Source organism: Nanorana parkeri, unplaced genomic scaffold (assembly GCF_000935625.1).
Source record: "Nanorana parkeri isolate BGI_ZX_2015 unplaced genomic scaffold, ASM93562v1 scaffold2446, whole genome shotgun sequence".
Lineage (NCBI taxonomy): Eukaryota > Metazoa > Chordata > Amphibia > Anura > Dicroglossidae > Nanorana > Nanorana parkeri.
Genome location: NW_017308714.1, coordinates 64870 through 84231, shown reverse-complemented (window position 1 = coordinate 84231; position 19362 = coordinate 64870). Strand labels below are relative to the sequence as shown.

The window sequence follows — 19362 nt, the reverse complement described above, 5'->3', positions numbered from 1 at the left end:
TTCTATAAGAAAAAATGAAAGCTTGAAGCCCCCCCCCCCTTGGACGCTTGGGCCCCTTACAACAGTACTGGCTGTACCCCCCCCGATGGCGGCCCTGGTGATAACACCGTGCAAGCTGAAATCCAGGTGCTGAAGTAGAGTAGAGTAACCTTTTTCGCGGCCGGTCCGTGCCGCGTGCGCGGAAGTGCACGTTTCCCAATGGTACGGAAAACGGGACTTTGCGCATGCGCAGCAGCAGGGGGTTGTTGACAGGGGAGCAGTAACACCCAATAGGGTTGGAAACAAAGAGGGGAGGAGAGAAACTCCATGAGAGTAGGATCACATAGCGGGAAGGAGGAAAACTACTTGGGGGTGGGAACACATAGAAGGGATCAAGGACACTCCAAGGGGAAGGGAACCGCAGAGGGAGTGGGGACACCCCGTGGAAACAGGAACACATGGAGGAGAGGGGTGACAACTCCATAGGTGGAGGGGAAATGTGCAGAGCAGGTGGAGTTACCCAAAGGGGGAAGGAGCACATAGAGGGGGAAAGGAACACTTCATGAGAGTAGGAACACATAGCGGGGATCAAGGACACTCCAAGGGGAAGGGAACACCAGAGGGAGTGGGGACAAATAGAGGGGGGCAGGGACACAAAGAGAGGAATAGGAACACTTCATGAGAGTAGGAACACATAGTGGGGAGGAGGGAAACTACTTGGGGGTGGGAACACATAGAGGGGATCAAGGACACTCCAAGGGGAAGGGAACACCAGAGGGAGTGGGGACAAATAGAGGGGGGCAGGGACACAAAGAGAGGAATAGGAACACTTCATGAGAGTGGGAACACATAGCGAGGATCAAGGACACTCCAAGGGGAAGGGAACAGCAGAGGGAGTGGGGACACCCATGGAAACAGGAAAACATGGAGGAGAGGGGTGAGAACTCCATAGGTGGAGGGAATGTGCAGTGTGGGTGGAGTTACCCCAAGGGGGAAGGAACACATAGAGGGAAACAGGGAGATCCCATGAGGGGATGGAACACAAGGGGGGTATGGGGACACGCCATTTGGGGGATTTTGAGAGGTCCCAATGGGAAATCTCAATGTTGGCATTTTCAGTACAGTCAGAGGCTCTCTCCACCCGCCGTGCTTTAGCTATAACTAAATGTTACCTTTGGGTGGAGTAATAATTCTACAGGTGTAACAAATGCTGAATTATGTACGTCTATAAAGAAGCTGTGGTCACATTATTACACTCCAACATCACATGGAACTGAACCACACCATGTGCTGCATATAGGCTCTTACCCTGTAGATGTGCTGTATGGTGGAGTCATCAGATGTGAAGTTATGGTACTTGCTGGACTCTTCAAGGCTGAAACACAACAATGAATTACTGTGGAGTAAACAAGGGTCCCCCGCAGGCCCTGATGGTGGGAGGACAGTGCAGCTACCGGATCTCTAATCTGCAGTCTGTCAGGCAACCAAGGAGAGTCCATGGAGTGCATACAGATATATATGTGTCAGTAGTACAGAAGTTCTTCTGGTTTCTACATGTCAAGTAAGGTTGTGTTTACCATAAGACAATTGTAGACCTGGGGGAGCACAATGCCAAAATGTACCGAATGTGGTCAGTTAGTGGTGTATCCTTCCCCTTGTCAGGCCACATGTGGACCTCTGCAGATAAACCCAGTAACAGATCTAGGGTAGGGTGGGGTTGGTTATGGAGTTTATTGAGAGCAACACTCGTCCATCTGCTATCTCCCTAGTTTGATGGAAGGAGAACAAAAACAGGAAGAACTTGTATGTAGGGTGTCACCATGGTTTGTAACTGTTATCTTGTGGCACAGTCCCAAATATTTAAGAGTATTCAGTGTATAAGAAGCCTTCTACAGTGTGATTCTCAGCTGTCCGAGCATTTCTTCTGCTGTACAATGTATCACAGCAACTAGATGTGTAACAGGGTGGAGCAGCTCTATAACTTCATCATTGCTCAGCCTCTAACTGTCGGAACATTGAATCCTTCTTTCTGCTAGGCACGTGCGATTAGTTTCGTTACGAATCGAAATTCGTACAAATTTTCCTGAAATTCGTTAATTCGGAAGCATCCGAAATCCGAATGGCAGTTTCCGAATTATATCCGAAATAGGAAATTCCGTTAACGAATTTCGGATCCGAATTTCTTTGAAACGGGAACTAATATTACCCCTGTAAATGAGGTGGAACAACATGACAAGATTTTTTTTTTATCCGAAATACGGATCCGCTGCTGCTGAGAGTCGCATTACAATACACAGGCAGGAAATACGAAATTCCGTTGACGTATTTTTGTTCCGTTACGAACATTCGTTATATTGAAGTTAAAAAGCAAAATACATTTATATTGGAGTTGATGGTATTTTTTTTTTTTTATCCGAAATGCGAAATTCGGATCCGGAATCCGTTAACGGAATTCGTATTTTGGATAAAAGAACAACTACCACATCGACTCCGATATTAACAAAGGTATTTTGCTTTTTAACTTCATCATAACGAATGTTCGTAAAGTTACGAAAATGTGCCGAAACTAACGAAAATCCGTATTTCGTACGAATCCGAATTGAGTTTCGGACACGAATTACGAAATACGAAATAACAGATATTCCGAAATGGAACGAAACGAAACGGAACACATTTTTTGACCCAGCACAAGTCTACTTTCTGCTGGTCTGGACACACTCACCCGGTGATGGTGACATAGATGGCATACAGCACATCTACTCTTGTTGAGGACATCCTTCGATTGATGGCAGAGTCTGTGTTATCACTGCAGGGAACATAACAATTTAACACAGAGACCTGGAAACCAACACACAAAGAACCAGACATGATTGGGGACCAGTACCTGGTTATATTGGCCACCATCAGCAGAGAGTCTCCCAGAACAGACGTAGAGGAAACGTGAAAGCCCACCAAAAAGACCACCTAGAAGAGAGTGTTGGGCTCTTAGAAAAAGAAGGTTGTTAGCACTGCACAGTGTGGCTCAGTGCACTTGGATCCATGTGGTGGAAACATCCTTCAACCTCAACCAAAGCCAACATACACTTAGCCATATCATGTCATATGTAAGACATAGAAGGACAGACATATGTAAGACATAGAAGGGACCATACATAACATCTAACATGGGAAGGAAGACAAGCTCTGTAACATCTAACACATGATAGAAACAGCCCCGGAAAACATTCAACACCTGAGATATGAAAACCTGTATAGCATCTATCATTTGTGGGTCGTGACCCAAGACCTTCCTGGTCAGAGGACAATGGTGGGATCCAGTAATAAGAAATATGTTTCATGTCCTACTCAAACTCTGTTTCCAGCCTCCTCTCCTGCACTCTTACCGTGGTATTGGGTCTCAGCAGAGGTCTGTTCACTGCGCAGTTCACCACTCTCTGACCCTCCAGGGTGGTACAGAGAACTGTCACTTTCTTGTTACTCTACAAGACATACAAACTAAGATTTAGACTCAGCAATCTTAGGGAGACCCGCAGATAGAGAGCCCTCTATTACCTCAATAAGAGACACCCTACGATATGACAAGCCGACAGGGAAGGGGAGCAGAACACGAGTGTTGTACGAGTCGTCTTTTAAACTCTCCACAGAGACTGTCACATTGATGTCAAGCAACGTCCCGACCACAAGCTGGGTGACACTGTCAGAGTGAGATAAGATACCTGTCAGCAATGGGAGGACCAGCATGGGTCTGACTACACTCAGGAGGTCTGTCTCACCTAGCAAAGTTGATGGCCAGCCTCAGATCATCTTCACACACATCATCACCACCGCAATTCTTCTGAAATGGGACCTGCAAAGATATGAAAACATTTTAACATTCTCTGCTCCGCATATAGCCAATCACGTGCTGGACAGCAGAATGTGAGTCTTGAATGTGCATAGCTAAGCTCCATCACTGTGTTTAGCACAATCCTCTCTTAAATTTGTGGCAATGACCATCAAAGGAACTGCTGGATTTTAATGGCCTCTCCTGCATTCCCTTTCTGGTGACCTTCCATGTAGCTACACCCTAACACTCCCTGACCACCGACACACAGACAGAAGTGTGACCCTTCAATTCCTTTCTTGCAATGTAATGGCTCAGTTGTCTTGGGTAGAGAGGATTAACGGGTACAGTATACCAATAAAACAGCCACAATTCTGCATTCTGCACAATACACTTGTCAGGGAACTCTTTAGGTCCAGATGGGCTCTGGTCTTCTAGTATCTTTATGCCTCTGCCACAGGCTAATGTAGAACTCTGTAGACCCAGACAGGTGGCTACCTTTTAGTTTCTTTGGCCTCTGCCACATACCAAGTTAGAACTCTTCATACCCCACTCACAGGCCAGTTTAGGACACTCTTGGCCCAGAAAAAAAAAACACTCTTCTTGGTTCTCCTCAAGGCAAAGGTGCCTGGGAGGCAACATGACCTCTTGAAGTTCACCTTACCCAGGCAAAGGCCTAGGAGGCCAGGCCCTTCTGTGCTCATTCATTCCGGGCACAGTCTCGGAGAGAAGGGGCTCTTCTAAAAGGTGTTTCCAAACATTTATCCTCTTCCCCAGCTCACATCATTGTCAACCCCTCCCCCCTCACTGATTCACCGGAGCAGAATGAATTTCATAACCCAATGCATTGTATCTTCTCATTCTATACACTAGAGAAGACTCAGCAGAAGCAGGTAGAAGGGAACAATGTTCTTGGGCTTAGGAGAAACCTAATGATCCAGATAACATGAGCAAGTCTCATGCTGCCTACAGCCCACAGCAAACACTACAACAGACTAGGGGCAGTCTGGCTTTGGGCTGGGCTAGGCCTTGGGGTAATAATGATGTTTATTTCCTGTTACAATATGTCCTTTGTTCTTCACTATGATCACTATTGGGATTTGTAGGTTTTCTATGAAATGATTAAGTGGCAGGTACTGTGGCCAGTCCATAGATAACTCCTATACTGAGTCCTATCCTAGTGGCCGGCAGGAAGTTCATCATCTGCCCCCGGATCAATAAATTGCCACCAGTCTGGGAGGGAACTTTTCATATTCTCAGACTTGATTGTGCTACTGAAGCTGAGTAATGTGGTGATATGAGTGCGATCAGCTATCAGTAATGCAGTATATTGGGTGTACGCTCCTCATACCTCTTCAGCATGGCTGGTCCTCGAGTCCTCACTTAGCACAGGATTTCCCATAAGAGAGTAACTGAGAGACACCCGGAGAGGAGTCAGAGAGTCCTCCACACAGCCCTGAGACACAGAGGAGATGAAACAAAGAGGACACGTGTTATCTGTGCACATGGCTCATATACTGTATAGGAACCTCCTATGTTCAGAGGGCGTGAGACTTTCCTGATCCTGGAAATGAAATGTTGGCCATCGGTGTTATATTGTCATTGTGATACCACAGAGAGAAACAATAAAGTAGATATGAAGGATATTTGGATTCAGCGGGAGGCCTTCACCATAATGAAAATGTGAAAATCAACCTAAACCTTCACCATCTGCTGGTCATTCCCCCGGGATCACAGCTCTGGTCTTTGCTGTACACACCAGCCTTTATTAGTGGACTTTAAAGTGAGGTCAGTTATCTGAGAACATCCGTCCTGCCTGTTTATGGCTGTTGTTTCTGCCAACACACACGCTTCTGTGCTCTGCGACAAAAAGGTTGGAAGAACTGGGTTTGTTTAGTTTGAAAAAGGCACCTTAATGCTGATCTGATTAATAAATATTGCTAGTAGAGGAGTGGGAAGTATTAATCCTCAGACCTCCAGCATGAATCCTACAAGTTACAGTTTTATTAAACTAAAATGGTCCCCCGTATGGACAGCAGTTCTGTGACTTTACTTCTGGCTGTTCAGGTACCAACTGCATGGAGTGAGGAAGGAGAACTCCAACCTGTCATGAGTATTTTCATAAAAGAGACCTCTGAAGGACCACAATCCAAACCCACCACTGCCACCCGGGATGTAATATTGCTAATACCGCTCCGCCATTGTATGAAGCCAGGTCGGTGTGGTCAGTCAATGTCTGTAGTTTAATGCTGGCAGGAATAAGGTTTAGATCCTGGAGGGAGTCTGGATTGTGGTCCTCCAGAGTCAGACTGAGCTTTATAAAAGCCTAACTCCATCAAAAACATTTTTAGTGATGAATAAAGCGAGGAAGAGTGGGAATTCTGGTCAGGTTATTAGTTTTGTCAGGTACGCCATGAGTGAGGTTGCCCCCCAAACATCCTGCTCCTACAAAACCCGTACAGGAAATGGGGGTGTGGTTGTCACCAGGACAGACAGGCATGGACAGCTGAAACTTACAGGAAGGAGGATGGGGTGCTTGGCACAATTCTGCCCCACTTTGAGGTCCATTAACCGGCTTGCTGTCTGGGTGTCAGGTTGCTTGGAGAAGACCGCTCGGGTCGAAGTGACTGCCGAGTCCAGCAGGAGAGTGTAGTTAACTCTTGCAGAGATTTCACCTGGAGGGAAAAGAGACGGTGTGTGGGATGAAGGTCGCTATGTATCCTTCTATTCACTCCTGACCTGGGTGGAAAGGTAGACAATTGAGAACATAGAGGGGTCAGGCCAGGAACTGGAAGTGGTAGAATGTCACTCGCACTCCAGAAACATTTGTAGTCAATCTTCTTTATTGGCCATCAAAGTGTCACATAACTTTAGCAACTTTTCGAGGCCGTCTGGTCTCCTCTTCATGCAAAACAAAAGTGACTTTCTACCAGTTACAGTTTCTGACATGCAGAGGTATCTGCAGTCACTCCAGCACCCACCCCCCGCACTTTGGGGTTTTCCTGTCAGGAGTGCGATGGGATCTACCATATTCTAAAGGCCAGGAACTGGGTCACCCCACACCCTCCCCAAGGCACTGTCTAATGAATGGATCAGTCAAAGGACAGGCTGGGAAGAGGTGAGAGAGGCTGTGCACAGTGCTCCTGAATTGTGGAAGAACATCCATGAGGCTGATCTGTGGGCTTTGGGTCCATAGGCTCTGGGCTGGGATAGAGAGGGAACAGGCTTTGGGTCCATAGGCTCTGGGCTGGGATAGAGAGGGAACAGGCTTTGTACAGCGTATTAAAACTGAAATGCAGAATTAATCTTCAAGCCTCTACCAATAAAAATGTCTGCTTTCCATTTGATGCCATTTGCTTGCTGTATGTCCTGGATGAGACAACGTCTCACTACCCTGCTACCCTGAGGCCACAGCAACTGCCCAACAACAGCCATGTTTGTCCATCATGTACACCAGGGGTAGCCAAACTCCAGCCCTCCAGCCATGGTGGAACTTCAAATCCCATGAGGCATTGCAAGATTCTCACAGCCACAGAGATGAATACCGGCGAGAGATGCATCATGGGATTTGTAGTTTCACCGCAGCTGGAGGGCAGGAGTTTGGCTACCCCTGATGTACACTGAAAAAAACAGCATCACGCAGCAGGTGCTCAGGCAGGGATGCTGATCATACTCTCTGACATACAGATCGCCACTAGAGGGAGCTCTTATATCTGCATCACATTTGCCTCCTTCATTCCCCACATATAACAGTGAGACTTACCTGTGACTTGGGTGCTCTTCACTTCCTGGGTGAAGCACAAAGTGACGTTTGTTGCCAGTTCCTTTCTTTGCTGGACAGAACATTCGTAGGAATCAAGTTGAATTTTTTGTGGATTAAATGTCATGGACACCGACAGACCAACCACTGGGCGAGATCTGAAGGGGAGACAGAAGGAGGAAGTGACCACAATGTGACGGGTGACAACGTTATAGGAATATAAGTAACATCACATCCACAAATGTAAGTTTTATGTGACCTGAATGCAAAAAGTAAATATCTGCTTTCTGATAGGGAACATCCATATATAGGGATCTGTTACTTGTGCCTGAGCAGTACCCTGACAAATCTGCCTTTTCCCTGAAATTCCTCTTTAAAAGTAGCAGTTTACTTCTTGTGCCTGGGCATTTCTGATATCGGTGTACTTCCTGTGCAGAGGCACTCCTGATATCAGTGCACTTCCTGTGCATAGGCACTCCTGATATCAGTGTACTTCCTGTGACTAGGCACTCCTGATATCAGTGCACTTCCTGTGACAAGGCACTCCTGATATCGGTGCACTTCCTGTGCCTAGGCACTTCTGATTTCAGCGCTCTTCCAGTTCCTAGGCTGTATCCTCAGAGCTGTATATCTGTACTGTGAGACAATCTAGGGTTGTGCTGCCTCTGCCTGCCGGTCTCACCAGGTTTGGGGTGAGATTTGGTGATGTCACTACTGTGCTGCTCATTGTTTTCCTTCCTGGAGAGGAAGCTGAATCTGAGGAGCTGCAGTGCAAGCATTTCCCTGCTTCTGCTATATCCATTCTGTGGATCTGTGCTTCCTCCTCCTCTATCATTACCCAACCAGTCATCAGATCCCCAGTCATCAAGGGGGTAGATCAGACATGAGGAAGCAACACCTTGCCTTTACCAAGATGGTTCCCCCCCCCCCCCTACAGAAACACAGCACTGAATAAGGCATGTCAAGTCAGTAACTTGAAAAAGACCAGCTGCAGGGAGACCACAGGCAATATGGGTGGCTAGCCCTTGGCCCTCTGAAGCCACAAGTGATGTTGCACCATGACCTGAGAAGGACTTTTTGTTGTACCCATCACTTTTCTGTTCCTTCAAATATCAGCTTAGTATTGAACCCAGCGGGTGAATTGCTGTGAGCCAGGAATACCTTATACTATCCCGGTCCATCTATAAGGACATTAATGCTGTGTAGGGAATTGCTGGAGGTCAATATCAGGAAAGATGTAGGTACAAAATAATTGTATTCCTTGGTGTTTTCCTGACCATCTGCATGGAGTAGAGGCTTCAGGATAATCCCTTCTTACTTTAGTATAATGACTCGGCCTTCACCTCCGACGGTGACATCTGGAATTGTATCCCCCGTCATGTCCAGATTCCCACTTACAGACCTCCCGAAAAACCTTATGCCACTGCCGACCAGACTACCAGTTACCCTCTGTGGAAGGATGACACAGAAAGAGAAATCAGGAAGAGACGGGTACATGGTGGGTTCTCATCTAGTATGATGATTATAGAGGTAGAAGACTTCTACACCACATGAAAGATGATCAAGGACACCAATGACAGGGACATTAAGTCATGTAGGACACACAGCTACAGGGATATTAGGTCATGTAGGACACCAATGACAGGGACATTAAGTCATGTAGGACACACAGCTACAGGGATATTAGGTCATGGTGGACATCTAGTGACAGGGACAATAGGCCATGTACAACACCAAGTGCTTGGCACGTTAGGCCATGTACAACACCAAGTGCTTGGGACGTTAGGCCATGTACAACACCAAGTGATTAGGCAATGTGGGAAACCCAGCAACAGAGATTTCTATCATGTATAACAACCACCGACAAGGACATTTTACGATATAGGATGCCAATGACAGGGACATCAGGTCATGTAGAGGATTCATAGACAAGAACTTTGGATAATGCAGAACATTAGGTCTTGAAGGACACACACAGAAATAATAATACCATTAGGCCATGGACTATAGAAATCATCTGATTTTACCTGAATATATGATGTTCTGAAGCTGTTCCCCTGACCTGGGAAGATGTAGACAGCTCCCTGATAATTGTCCTCATACGGGGCTCCCACAGCCAGGTCTGGCAGCTGATCTCCAGTCAGGTCAGGTAGGACGGTGATGGCAGAACCAAACTGGCCCACAGCTTGGTTGGAGTCTCCGTGAAGGGTTACTGGGCAAGAGATGGTAATGGGTTGAGGACCCGTGACCTGAATTCAGAGACATCGGAACTGTAACATTCTGCTTGTTATAGCAAAACTAAGAGACAGAACAGTGGTGCTCAACATCTGCAAAGCCAGGAAGGAAAGTTCACACAAATACACAGAAATTAAATGATATTAGTACTCATTAATGTAAATCTAAAGCAACACTTTTTGTTTAAATTTGGATATATTACGGAACGGTTAAACCCCCGTCAGATCTTTTTTTTTCATCAAGCCCCGTCTTAGAGAGTTGTCCCAGGAACAGGTGTCCCTATTGGGAGATTTCCCCCCTATTCCTGTTCTAGGGACAACTCAGAATTTTAGGTTTTCCCTCACATTCAGTTCCATTGACAATGGTTACCAGTACAAACATAGGGGTGAGTATCCCCTGAAGGGACCCAGACAGCAATGAAACCCAGACAGGGGTACTAACCCTCCCGCACTCCATCCAAAAACTCTAAAAAATATAGAGTTGCACTAACTGCTCATGAGTGTCACCGTTCATTCCCATCACCTGTACAATTCTATATACAATCAGAACCATTGATGATGTCCATTCTCACTGGTTCCATCCAGTTAACAACCTCCATATCGGGAGTAATCTTGTCTACTGTAATGAAGACCTCACCTGAGTGGGGATGGGACACAGGTACACCCGTCCGCTTGGCACCTCTGGAGAGTAATATGTTGGAGCTCCAACCACAAGGACAGGTTGTTGTGAATTTTGAAGGACACTCAGAACCGACCCAAAGTATGAACCGATCTGGAAGAACAATGTGCAGCACAATGTGAGAAGAACGTGGACAAAGTCAATGGATACTTTGCTTTCTGTGTTCAAGAGATGTCAGCCGGTGACCATAAAGAAGAGGATATGCAGCAGACAACTGAAGCTTTTTGTTGGTGTTTAGCCCTGAGAGGACCCAGTAGAACAGGGGTAGCCAAACTCCAGCCCTCCAGCTGTGGTAAAACTACAAATCCCATGATGCATCCCTCTCCGGGAGTCATGTCTGTGGCTGTGAGAATCTTGCAATGCCTCATGGGATTTGTAGTTCCTCCACGGCTGGAGGGCTGGAGTTAGGCTACCCTTGCAGTAGAGTATATCTTTTTATAAAGTTATGTCAGTAGCGGCCGCCATTGTATCTCTTTCTAGGTGCATGCGATGTGCAGCTATAGAAATACATAAAGAAGACTGCACCCCATGACAAATAATACAAGTTTGAATGATATTTTTGTGGCCATTTGTATTAAAGGTTCAGTTCCTCTTCTCCTCAGTATCCAATATCAGATTCACAGATATGGAGGAGACGTTTATTGGCTCAACAAACAGGCTTGTCGTAGGTGACGAGAGCTTCTCTAACCCTCAGGGGCCCCATAAACAGCATAAATTCACCGTCCTTATTGACTTCGAGACATTTCATCTAAAGGGAAACGTTCAGGTGGAACGTCCTTTTTTTTGACCAACATTTCAGCGATGAGACAACTCTCGGTCTCGCTCACTCCTAGTTGACAAATAGATTAGGTCATGTTCAGTATTCAAGATGTCACACTCACCTCTCCAGGGATCCAGCGCTAGGTCTCCTCTCTGCCATGTGGTCCCTGGCACTTCCAGTCAGGTGACAGCTCTCTTGATTGTTGCCGCCTTTGCGTGGCTTTTAAGCAACGTGTCGCTACACTTTAGCCAAGCATCCTACAGTACTGCTTACTTGTACCCTCATGCCTCTTGTGACCTCCCTGTCTGCCTCCAGCCTCTGGTATTTTGTATCTCCTAGTGTGCCACAGTGTACCCAGAGACTCCAAGTGTGCCCCCAGTCCCAGTGTCATCTAGTGACTCCTAGTGTATCCCTGTATGGCTCATGTCTTCAAGTGCACCACCATGACCCCTGGGCCTCCAAACAACAGCTGGACAGTTCTTCTCTCAGTGGATACAGACCACTATCCATGACACTTAAAGTCTGAATGGCTGCTTGGTTTGTGAGTCTGAACAATAGAAGTGATATGCACAGGAATCAGTAGAGGAACCCAGATGGTGTCTTCCATCAGGTGGAATATGTCTCATCCTTCCCTTCTGAGGACTTCATAGATTGTCCTATTCTTTTATCACCTCTGACATTTGTATCTATGTACGAGGCGGAAACAGTGATGACAGACTATAAAATGATATAAAATAGCTGATAACTGGAAGACTTCTGAATATCCTGTCACATTCGATACAATGAGGTTGGCTGTATAACATTCCCAACACGGCCTCCAGTGAGGTCTGCAGAGTATATTCACCGCAGAACTGACCTCTCCTTGTGGACTTCTAAGGGCTGAATTCTTAGTTAGAGCACAGACAGTTCTTTTTTCACACACAATGGTGAATGAGGTCTGTCAAGCCATTGTAATTCCCAGTTTTCTCCTGACTGTTGCTGGCTTACCTGTTCTCCATTGGCTGTGGCCATGTGCCTCCACTGGCTACTTCTGGGGTCTTTTGTGTAGATGAGGACCTTCCCGGTGTGTTGGTATCTTGGAGCCCCAACTGCTATTTTGTCCTTCGCTACATTCTGTACAGCATAACCTACAGAGATTCAAAGATGTTATATATGTACACGCACAAATACAACTCTGCTACTGAAGTGTAATGAAAGTGCCACATTTAGGAACTTCAGAAATCACCAAAAAATGACCAAAATATCACTTTTCCTGCTTTTCCGTACAAATAGGAACAGCTACAACACAGAACAGGTGCTAGACACCCTCACAAAATGTGTGTCTGCCTCCTTCACTACTGCATAATTATTACCAGCTCAGCGTACACTGTCTGGGTGGGACAACAGAGTTCCCGGTCTGTGTCCTTACTGGGTCATTATGAGGGGGGAACCATCATTGGGACCATCATTGGCAGAGAAGACCAACAATGACAGCTTCATGTAGGAGAAAATAATCCTCTCACCCATATAAGAGTCCCTCATGTCCGTCTGATCCTTTGTTGCGTTTATCCATGTACCATTCTGCTGCCCGGCAGTGTAAACTGATACCCCTCCTGACCAGCCATAAGCACCTACTGCCCCGAGGATGGGCCCATCCTGAAGAGGAGAAGATTGGGTTAAATGAGAGATGGTCTGCAGGACAGAAGATTATACACACGCCACCACCAGAACTAAAACCCAAGCCTCTTTAATAAAAGAGCAACAGGGACAACTGCCTATTAAAGAAGCCTCACCAATGAAGGAGGTCCATCATTAAAGGAAGCTCACCACTAAAGAAGGCTCAGCAATGAAGGAGGTCCATCATTAAAGGAAGATCGCCACTAAAGAAGGCTCACCAACGAAGGAGGTCCATCATTAAAGGAAGCTCACCACTAAAGAAGGCTCACCAATGAAGTAGGTCAATCATTAAAGGAAGCTCCCCACTAAAGAAGGCTCACCAATGAAGGAGATCCATCATTAAAGGAAGCTCACCACTAAAGAAGGCTCACCAATGAAGGAGGTCCATCATTAAAGGAAGCTCACCACTAAAGAAGGCTCACCAATGAAGTAGGTCAATCATTAAAGGAAGCTCCCCACTAAAGAAGGCTCACCAATGAAGGAGGTCCATCATTAAAGGAAGCTCACCACTAAAGAAGGCTCACCAATGAAGTAGGTCAATCATTAAAGGAAGCTCCCCACTAAAGAAGGCTCACCAATGAAGGAGGTCCATCATTAAAGGAAGCTCACCACTAAAGAAGGCTCACCAATGAAGTAGGTCAATCATTAAAGGAAGCTCCCCACTAAAGAAGGCTCACCAATGAAGGAGGTCCATCATTAAAGGAAGCTCACCACTAAAGAAGGCTCACCAATGAAGTAGGTCAATCATTAAAGGAAGCTCCCCACTAAAGAAGGCTCACCAATGAAGGAGGTCCATCATTAAAGGAAGCTCACCACTAAAGAAGGCTCACCAATGAAGTAGGTCAATCATTAAAGGAAGCTCCCCACTAAAGAAGGCTCACCAATGAAGGAGGTCCATCATTAAAGGAAGCTCACCACTAAAGAAGGCTCACCAATGAAGTAGGTCAATCATTAAAGGAAGCTCCCCACTAAAGAAGGCTCACCAATGAAGGAGGTCCATCATTAAAGGAAGCTCACCACTAAAGAAGGCTCACCAATGAAGTAGGTCAATCATTAAAGGAAGCTCCCCACTAAAGAAGGCTCACCAATGAAGGAGGTCCATCATTAAAGGAAGCTCACCACTAAAGAAGGCTCACCAATGAAGTAGGTCAATCATTAAAGGAAGCTCCCCACTAAAGAAGGCTCACCAATGAAGGAGGTCCATCATTAAAGGAAGCTCACCACTAAAGAAGGCTCACCAATGAAGTAGGTCAATCATTAAAGGAAGCTCCCCACTAAAGAAGGCTCACCAATGAAGGAGGTCCATCATTAAAGGAAGCTCACCACTAAAGAAGGCTCACCAATGAAGTAGGTCAATCATTAAAGGAAGCTCCCCACTAAAGAAGGCTCACCAATGAAGGAGATCCATCATTAAAGGAAGCTCCCCAATGAAGGAAATTTAAGGTATTGCTGTTGCTTGGGTTATTTTTAAGCTAGTCATAAGGTCAGTTGCATAGGGAAGCATGATCCGACCTTCCTCAAGTACTTATAATGGACTGAGCTTCTTAAAAACAAATGGTCACAATTCATGTTCTGAGGCCTGGAACATGGTGGGGGGAGTGAGCTGCAATCACCTCCAGCCTCAGCTTATTAGGGGAGGAATAACTGTAATTGGTAAATGTTCTCCAACATGTTTAGACACTATGCCAATGGATGAGCCTCAGCTAACGGTGTCTTTGGATAAGTAGACAATAGACATTAGATCACTACACGGCCAAAAACTGTAATATAATGTCTATGGTCCTCATGTAATATGTAGTAATATGATGCCAGTGGTGGCGATAGTGATGAAAGCAGGGACAGTAAAAATAGTAATGATGCCGAAGGCGGTATGATTTCTTCTTCTAATACATGTCAATGACCTGTGTTAGGATGGCACTGAACCCCTCCTGGGACATCTCCATCTGGAATGAAGTTGCGTCCTGTGACTGCGTTCCTGTGGAAGAGAGAGATCAGTGAGGATACACTCCCCTCAGAAACTGACCAAATTCTGGGAGTTCACCCATAGCTTCATCCTCAACTTGAGTGTAACATGTTCTCCACCATCAGTAATCTGTGTTCTATAACTGTAATGAGTGATAGAGAAATGGATGAATCCGAGGAATAAGGAGGATTTCATTCAACTCTCATTCCTGTTATCTTCAAGAAGTCTATCCATCTACCGGCATCCAAGTGCACAGACATAGATAAGGTTCCCTGATGGACTAATTCCTTGGCTGAGAACAATAAAGGTGTTCCTTGTACCCCTTCAGCATGTCTCCCCAGCTATCCAACAGCTAAGATTTGTAGTTTCTGCAGAAATAAAACCCAGTTTAAGAATTTTTGTATTGGGGTTATAGAGTGATTGTGTGCAGGAGCATTAGTCATTATTATTGACACAACTTTCTCTTTACTGGTTACTAGGCCTTCTCCTTCAGGCCTTGCTTGCTGCGTCAGTGGACGGGATGGGAGAATTTGAATGAAACACCTGAGATTGGATACCACTAAAAGGATCAGTTGATGCTAAAAAGATTGGTGAGCTACTGAGCGCAGAGGAATACGCTGGAAAATGAAGGTTGATTTCCGGAACTGCTGTCTCCTTTTCCATTGCAACTTCTATCCACAGCACTGCTGCCCATCAAAATTGTGTTATGGGGCCTGATCATGTCCCACACTTCATAGGACTATGATGATTGGATTAGGTTACTAGAACAGGCTAGTATCACAAACATTTACACCTTCCATCCTGTTCTTGGATAATCAACATCTGCCTTGACGCTATAAATACTGGGGTCTGTTCCTGACACTCATTAGATCTGAGGAAAGTGGAAAATCTACAAAACATCTTCAGCATTTTATAACAGGTCCAGTTGAACGTGACTAACTAGTGAAGATATGCCGTGGTCAGAATAGATTAGAACCTTCGCAGAGATACTTTGACAAATATGATATCTTCTGATCATTTCTATGGACAGGGGCTCTGGTAATAGTCTTCCTGTATGAGAGGTAACGACAGATCTTAAAAGGAAAAATATTCATATAAAAGAAAAACTGAACAAGGAACCTTCGATGGCAAAGATCTTCTCCTGCAAAGTCTTCTGGAACTGGGAGAGGGCAGAGAAGTCGGTGACTTGAAAGATCCGGTCCCTGGATGATGCAATGGTTTGTAATTCTGCATAGGCATCTGTCGATCTGAAGGCACCACCAACCTGTGGGTAAAATAGAATATTATGCAATAACTACTGGCCATGCTGGCAGCACATTGAAGGCTTGGAATAACATATCACTAGGTTCAGTCCACCACACACACTTTCATAGAAAGGGGGCTGGGTTATTCCTTCAAATCATTGGCTCTTGTGACTGACCAGGGGCAAAGGGCAAGGTTCATTTTAAACTGTGTAGGCAGACGTACTCATGAGCTGCTAACTCATGTACTCAGGCTAATTCCCGCAGGCACACTTATCTACAAGAGCACGTCACTCAGATACATGGGCTTGCAGGCTAATTCCATGCTTGGTGCCAGATGGCCTATTTGGAAAACATTGCTGAGCTGGGAAGCTGCTGAATGGTCATCAGATGCTACCCTGCAACTTAAACCTGAACCTGATTCTGATTTCCTTCCTGGTGATGATTAGGCTTGCCCTTGGACTTCTCTGCTGCCTTGTTATTGACCTTGGTTAAGTTCCTGATCCTGGCCTGTCTCTGTTATCTGCAGTTTGACCTTGGCAAGGTTCCTGACCAAGACTTTCCTCTGCTGATCTTCTCTTGTAACCTTGACCTGCCTCCTGACTACCACTTGGCTTGCTTCCCTGACTGCTATCAGTCTTCTCGGCCACCGATTTCTGCTTGTCTTCACCATGCTTCCAAAATATCTTCAGCATTTCAGATCAAGTCCAGTTGACTCTGTCTAACTACTGAAAATATACCGTAGTCACTGTGTTCCAGAGTCCTGCTCAGCTGTTTCTGTGATCTGCACTCCCGGCACCCATGCTACTCTGTGCCCTCTCACTCCCTGCACTCTCCTCCAGGGGGGCCTGGACCAGAGGTGTAAGGGAAGCCCTCTTGTCATCAAGGCCTCCACCAGGTACGTGATAGTTGTTTTATGGATAATATCAGCACAGTCCTTCTTGACTAACCCTAAGGGAAAAACATGCAGCACACATAACAGGAACCCAGAGACTTCCATCAGCAGGTCCCTCTGTCATCCCGTTCCCTCTCCTGTTATGTGCTCAGCAATAAAACTTGTGACTGACACCTTTACCCAGTACAAGCCAAGTATACAGCCATGAGAATGGAATGCGAATGTGGAATTTTCTCAAAGAATTGGATTGGGGCATTCAGAGTGTACACCTGGTAGGTCAGGTGAGGGTCACATCACATGCCCCTGGGGGCAGTAGTGTTACACTTAGAAAGCTCTGCCTTATGGTAAGGAACACTTATGAGTCTCTGCACCACAGGAGCTTACACTTCGCTGTCCCTATTAGAGTATCACAAGCACACTATAGACACAGTTCGGTTAGAAGCTATGGAACCTAGCTGTATGTTTTCTTCAGTGATAATGCGTCCTACTATCCATTTATGTTTATTAAAGGGAACTTCTACTTTTGAGTTTGAACCAGTTGCAGCTGTTGGATGAAGCCGGTAATCCTAGTAGTAATGCCAAAAACCCCAAAGGCACAAGAAGCCAACATGGGACCCAATGTGTGGAGATGACTAGCCAGTGGGAAGCCACCCTACTATGAGTTCTCTCCTATAGATGTGACGCATGTGGAACATCTATACATTTCTGAGACATTTACCCCAATGGCGAAGCCCACTATGCCTCTTCCTCTCGCCTCATTGGCTGAATCCTGAAGATCCCTGTCATCTCCATTCGTCTGTCCATCAGTTATTACAATCAGAAGTTTCACAGCTTTATCTCGGGCCCCACTGCTGGGGACAAAGAGCTCCGTCCTGTGGAGGAAAGTATAACATGATGAGCAAGTAAGGTAAGTATGAATGACACGGAGCGAGAGGACATTTCACAGAGCTCATATTTGGAGTTCTTATTGCAGCATTTGTCATGTTGCAGTTTCTCATGTGATGTTCACATTATTACACAGTTATGTGAAGAATTTTGTAATAACCAGTAGAAGAAGGGGAAATTAACCATTAAAACGACTCCACTCAACTGCTTAACAGCTGCTGAAATAAGACATTAGCCGCACATGGAGTGTATTGTGTTCAGCGGGTTGGCCGGCTCATAGACTCGTATTGTGATGCAAAACTGGAAAGAGAGGATGAGTATCCCTTGATGAAATATGGCTGCCCTCATGTACAGATTCTGCTTCTGATGATCCATTCAGGGCCTGCTGGTGGTGATGAATCTGAGGATAAAGATGTGCTCAGGTCTGAAGGATCACAGGAGGAGAGGGGGATGATGACATAACTCAGGTGGAGGGTGAAGGGAAGTTCTACACCTGTCTGTCTTTTCTTTTGTTCCCCCTACTGAAGAAATTGGCCAAATTAATTTTGACTTTTTTGGTCCATGTGTTCCATTTCATCCCCTCCCCACCTGTCAGCGGTTCTTCTGTAGTAATAAGAAAATGGACCCCATCTGAACCCCTAAAGTACATGGTTACTTTTGTTAATGGAATCACCCAAACCATCTCCTTTCAATACACAGAGCTTAACACCTGCACCCCCTCCCTGTGCCGGTCCGTACTTACTGATGGCTGCAGCCTACCCGGTAAAAATCCAATGCTGGGGTCCCCGTGCCTGCACACTCATGTGCCATAGACTTACATGGGCCCTACCTGTATAGCAAGAGCACCCTCCTGGACACAGCTCTGTGTATTGAGGGGGGAGTAATACAGAATGACACGTGCACCAGTTGTACATTTTGTTTAATTATTTGTGAAAAATGTCAGATAAATTAATTTTGGAAATCACAGGGAGGGAGCAGAAGGGGGAACAAGGCTACAGATCCAGTAGAAAGGCATCATGGCACACTCACAAACTAGCATGTAAAACAACTTGTCTCACCACTAAGAACAATGACAGAGGTTTGGATACACGTCTTCTGCAAAGGATGTGTAAGCCGCACTGCCGCGCCAAGGCACCTCTTATAGTGCGGTCCTAACTCTAAACTATGAGAGTCTCCATCTTGGAGCACATGGGGCAGATGATATCAAATTGGAGGGATCCCTTGTGTGTTTCTGTACCTTTAAGGAGGTGGGGCGTCCTCCTGACAAGCCTGCACCCAATTTGATATCTTCTGCCCCATGTGCTCCAAGATGGAGACTCTCATAGTTTAGAGTTAGGACCGCACTATAAGAGGTGCCTTGGCGCGGCAGTGCGGCTTACACATCCTTTGCAGAAGACGTGTATCCAAACCTCTGTCATTGTCCTTAGTGGTGAGACAAGTTGTTTTACATGCTAGTTTGTGAGTGTGCCATGATGCCTTTCTACTGT

At 45.8% G+C, this 19362-nt stretch overlaps 1 protein-coding gene across 1 annotated transcript in view; it reads right to left on the bottom strand.

Moving 5' to 3' along the window:
• Positions 1-19362, bottom strand: part of LOC108801695 (integrin alpha-M-like) — a 44339-nt gene that overhangs the window by 8895 nt on the left and 16082 nt on the right. The window contains exons 8-24 of the mRNA XM_018573599.1: positions 17709-17862; positions 15974-16118; positions 14793-14866; positions 12738-12870; positions 12223-12362; positions 10434-10568; positions 9590-9811; positions 8881-9011; positions 7566-7720; positions 6320-6477; positions 5154-5258; positions 3753-3826; positions 3532-3673; positions 3363-3458; positions 2864-2943; positions 2702-2785; positions 1288-1354 (exon numbers count right to left, since the gene is read on the bottom strand). Of these exons, the coding sequence (XP_018429101.1) occupies positions 1288-1354; positions 2702-2785; positions 2864-2943; positions 3363-3458; positions 3532-3673; positions 3753-3826; positions 5154-5258; positions 6320-6477; positions 7566-7720; positions 8881-9011; positions 9590-9811; positions 10434-10568; positions 12223-12362; positions 12738-12870; positions 14793-14866; positions 15974-16118; positions 17709-17862 (2095 nt within the window). The remainder of the gene's footprint in view (positions 1-1287; positions 1355-2701; positions 2786-2863; positions 2944-3362; positions 3459-3531; positions 3674-3752; positions 3827-5153; positions 5259-6319; positions 6478-7565; positions 7721-8880; positions 9012-9589; positions 9812-10433; positions 10569-12222; positions 12363-12737; positions 12871-14792; positions 14867-15973; positions 16119-17708; positions 17863-19362) is intronic.